We start from the raw sequence: 4,409 nt of genomic DNA on the forward strand, positions 1-4,409 counted from the left end.
TTGATATCACCTTTTGCACGCTCAACCGACCCCTGACTTTAGGGATGGCAAGGGTTACCATGCACCAGTGCTAGTTTTGGCCAAACTACCTTCAGCTCTGTAATGACTTGTGAAGTGAACTTGGATCCGTTATCACTTTGGAGAATAACGGGGGCACCAAAGAGAACAAAAATGTCCAGTAGATGAAAAGTGACCTTTGCAGCTCTTTTAGACATCAAGGCTTGAAGGATGCAAAACTTCGTCAGGTGATCCTGGTACACCATGATCCATTTCTTATTGGATCCACTGGGCATGCTTTGCATGTCAATTAGATCCACCTGACCCCTTGATAAGAATTCCTTGGCGAGTATTGGACGAACGACAACCCCCTTCGTCATCGGCTGTTTTCGTTTCTTTTGTCATTCTTGACAGAGTGACTTGAACAGCTCAACGGCCTTAGTTGGAATGTTTGCATATTTCTTTTGTAATTCTTTCAACATCCGGTCTCTTCTGCCATGGCCTGTTGAGATGTGGGCGCTCTTGACAATGCCAAACGTCTCCTCGATGCTCACATAGTAGAGTGGCGACTCCTGTTGTGTCGAACGTCTCTTTATCAGTTTTTCTGTAGGCCCGCACTGGAGTACTTCATACATGAAAACACAGTTAACATTAGAGAGAGACAGACACATAATTGAGAGAGAGAGAGAGAGAGAGAGAGAGAGAGAGAGAGAGAGAGAGAGACTGAGTAAAATAATAGATTGAAGTGAAAACTTACTTCCCTAACAGATATTATCCATGCCGCCCCTTGGCATGTGAGTTATCAGCTGCTGCTTTCAGGGCATCGATGGTCTTCTGATAGTCACACTTTGGAATTAATCATTTTTTGTTTTCTTTAAAATGATCCGTGATGTTTTGTATAAACCTTTCCTCGATAGACATCTTAACTTTGCTGGAGGAAGAGATAGAATGGAGCAACAAGTCAGAGTTGCTTGAAGAAGAGGAAGAATGAAGCAACGAGCAGTGGTTCAGACGCTTTTGAAAACTGAACCATTTGCTCATGTCTCAGTCGTTTAAACACAAACACTCACTAAAGAAACTGAAAGGTTGTTAAATTAAACTATGCTGTGTGTAATTGTATGTATGTAATTGTACTGTGTTTAATTGAAATGTTCATAGATGAAGGTTACGCGAATTCACTGAATGCTCAATAGTAAGAACACATAAAATGACAGGTCTAATTTCAGGGATTTCGCGTAATTACTGGAAATTTCAGTGATTAAGTGAAATCCCTGAGTGAAATGGGGAATACGTGTATTCACTGAAATATTCATATTATAATATATATATATATATATATATATATATATATATATATATATATATATATATATACATATATATATATATCATACCCTTCAGTATCATATCTCTCCCTCTCTCTCTCTCTCTCTCTCTCTCTCTCTCTCTCTCTCTCTCTCTCATGCAGCCACGTCTTCATATCATAACGCAGAAAAAAAGTTATGCTTATCTCCAGATTCTTAGAATTGTGTGAATAACTATTATAGTAAAAAAGAAAAACGAATTTCATTCCAGCGAATTTCAATTAACTATTCTGAAAAAGAAAAATTTCAATGTTCTTTTTTTTTGGGGGGGGGGGGCGAAGAAAGGGTTGTTTTGAGTTTAGTAATATAAAAGAATTTTGAATAAGGAAGAGGTAAAGTTTACAATTAAATAGTTAATATCTTTTTGGATATGACCATCGTGTGATATTACGGAAATATTAAACTGAATTAGGAGTGTTCTTTAGGAAAATACAGCTTATAAACTTAAATTTTTAGGGAGCGAAAGGAATAGTTATATTGAAGTGTGTGGTATACTGATAATTACCATGTATATATTATTACTAGGCAAGCCCCAAATCTATTTGGAGATGCAGAATTCTACAACACCAAGAGCTTCAAAACGCAATGCAGCCCATGGAGAAAAGGAAATAAATCTGTATAAAATGATATATATATATATATATATATATATATATATATATGTATATATATATATATATATATGTGTGTGTGTGTGTGTGTGTGTGTGTGTGTGTGTGCGTGTGTAATACATAGCAAATAAAATAAAAAATATTTCAAAATCATTAACAGCGTTACATATATAAAATTGATTCTACAGAATGGAACTTACAAAAACTTCGAACTTCAGATGTTCCTCATATTCAAAACCGGATTGACCAAATAACTTCGAAATCTGATTACAGCTGGAATAAAACCTTTAGAATATTGTGTAGTAATATGGTTTTATAAATGAAAAGTCATAACTTGAATCGACTGCATACATAGTACTATGTACCAGATGGTACAAATTATTAGTATCTAAATGCAATGGATGACCTGAATTATAAAAAAAAATCTTGGGCAACCTGCATAAAGAACTCACTAAATGTTGATTCTAAAGATTTAAATACAGATTGAGAATAAGATTTTTAACATACCTGAAATTTCTATCCAAAGAATTAAGATGAGATAAGCTAATAAAATAAAACTAAAAAATTTTAACACCTATTTAAGAAAACCTTCCTTTGTGCAAGTGCCTTCAGACTGCAATTGAATGCATGTTGTATCTAGGTATTACTCCCATCTAAAAGAAAAAGTGTCCTTTTTTTCGGTATGGATGAGATCTAAAATTTACTCTCAGACCTCTTTGCAATAACAATGAACAGACACAAGTTTTAGAAATCTTTGATTAATTTATATATGGGAAAAATGCAAAATGCTAACTTTGCACTTTTTCATCCAAAGCCAATTGACGATGAGTCCCTGCTCAACTGCTCAAGGTTATGTTACAATCATAACAATATGGTCACATATAGACATCAAGTTCTGATAAAGAAGTTTCAAAGGTTAAAGATTAAGATCAGTGCCCATGTCCCTTCCTCTGAAGGTAAGACGAGGTAATGCTAGGCAAAGGCTGCTTTTGACTCGGCAAATAAACCTACAGGCTCACCAAAATCCTTCATCTCTAGCTCGCAGGGTTGGTAAGATTGCACACACAAATAGAAGATATCGAGCTTGAGCGGGGCTCAAACTACCTTCCAAGAGACTGCCAGGGAGTAATGTTTCCAATAGCTACCACAACAATAGACGCCATGTGTACCTTTATATAGTCAGCTCTCAAGCCATAACCACCTAAATGAGGATCACTAGGAACCAGTTAGTACAGTTGGTGATTGATAGATAAACATATAGAACCTCATATAAAGCCCTCCCCATAGAGCCTATTTCAGAGTTCATATCCCACCTTATACATTGACAGTAATTTAGATTTATTTATATCATTATTATTATTATTATTATTATTATTATTATTATTATTATTATTACTTGCTAAGCTACAACCCTAATTGGATAAATCAGGATGTTATAAGCTCAGGGGCTCCAACAGGGAAAAATAGCTTAGTGAGGAAAGGATAGAAATGCAAATTAAATATTTTAAGAACAACATTAAAATAAATATTTTCTATATAAACTATAAAAACTCCAAAAAAACTAGATGAAGAGAAACAAGACAGAAAATTTTGCCCGAGTGAACCACAGTGAAAGAGTCTCTTCTAACCTTACCTAAAGAAAAGTGGCCACTGAATAATTAAAGTGCAGTAGTTAAGGCCGTGAGAAAAGAAGAATCGTTTGGTAATCTCAGAGAATATGTAAAGAATTGGCCAGACTATTAGGTGTAATGTAGGCAAGAGAAAATGAACCGTAACCAGAGAGAAGGATACAATGTCATACTGTCTGGCCAGTCAATGGACCACATAACTCTCTTGCGGTAGTATCTCAACAGATGGCTGGTGCCCTGGCCAACCTAGTACCTACAGGTGATTTGATTTCCAAATTTTACTTAACATAGCCATTTTCTATTTTTTTTTCTTTAATCTTCCTTTATACTCTAATCATAACGACTCTATTGATAATCATGGTTCATAAGTACTTAAATGATTTTACCTCATTAATCTTTTCTTCTTCCAAAGATATTTCATCTTCCATTGCATACTTAGTTCTCATCAGCCTTTTTTTTTTTCTATTTATCTTGATCCCAGTCTCATATGATATTTTATGCATTCTGGTAAGCAAGCATTCCAAACCATGTGGTTTTCTGCTAAAAAGGACACCATCATCAGCATCCTCTAGGTCTGCTAATTTCATATTCAATCCAATCAAATCCCTCTCCACAATCTCCGACTGTTCTGTGCATTAAGAAATTTATGAGGAGGTAAACAATAAATGTGACAACACATTCCCTTGTAGTATTGGGCTGTTCACTGTAAATTCATTTGATATGACTTTCTTAACATCAACTCTGCACTTACTATGCTCATGAACAGACTTAATCAAATTCAAATATTTAAGAGGAACTCCATAATAACG

At 35.0% G+C, this 4,409-nt stretch overlaps 1 protein-coding gene across 1 annotated transcript in view; it reads right to left on the bottom strand.

Annotated features, from left to right (window-relative positions):
• LOC137643073 (uncharacterized) overlaps nucleotides 1-263 on the bottom strand; it is a 1,267-nt gene extending 1,004 nt beyond the window's left edge. Inside the window, exon 1 of the mRNA XM_068375918.1 lies at nucleotides 90-263. Within this exon, the coding sequence (XP_068232019.1) occupies nucleotides 90-263 (174 nt within the window). The remainder of the gene's footprint in view (nucleotides 1-89) is intronic.
• Nucleotides 264-4,409: the final 4,146 nt, after the last annotated feature.

This window comes from Palaemon carinicauda, chromosome 6 (assembly GCF_036898095.1).
Source record: "Palaemon carinicauda isolate YSFRI2023 chromosome 6, ASM3689809v2, whole genome shotgun sequence".
Lineage (NCBI taxonomy): Eukaryota > Metazoa > Arthropoda > Malacostraca > Decapoda > Palaemonidae > Palaemon > Palaemon carinicauda.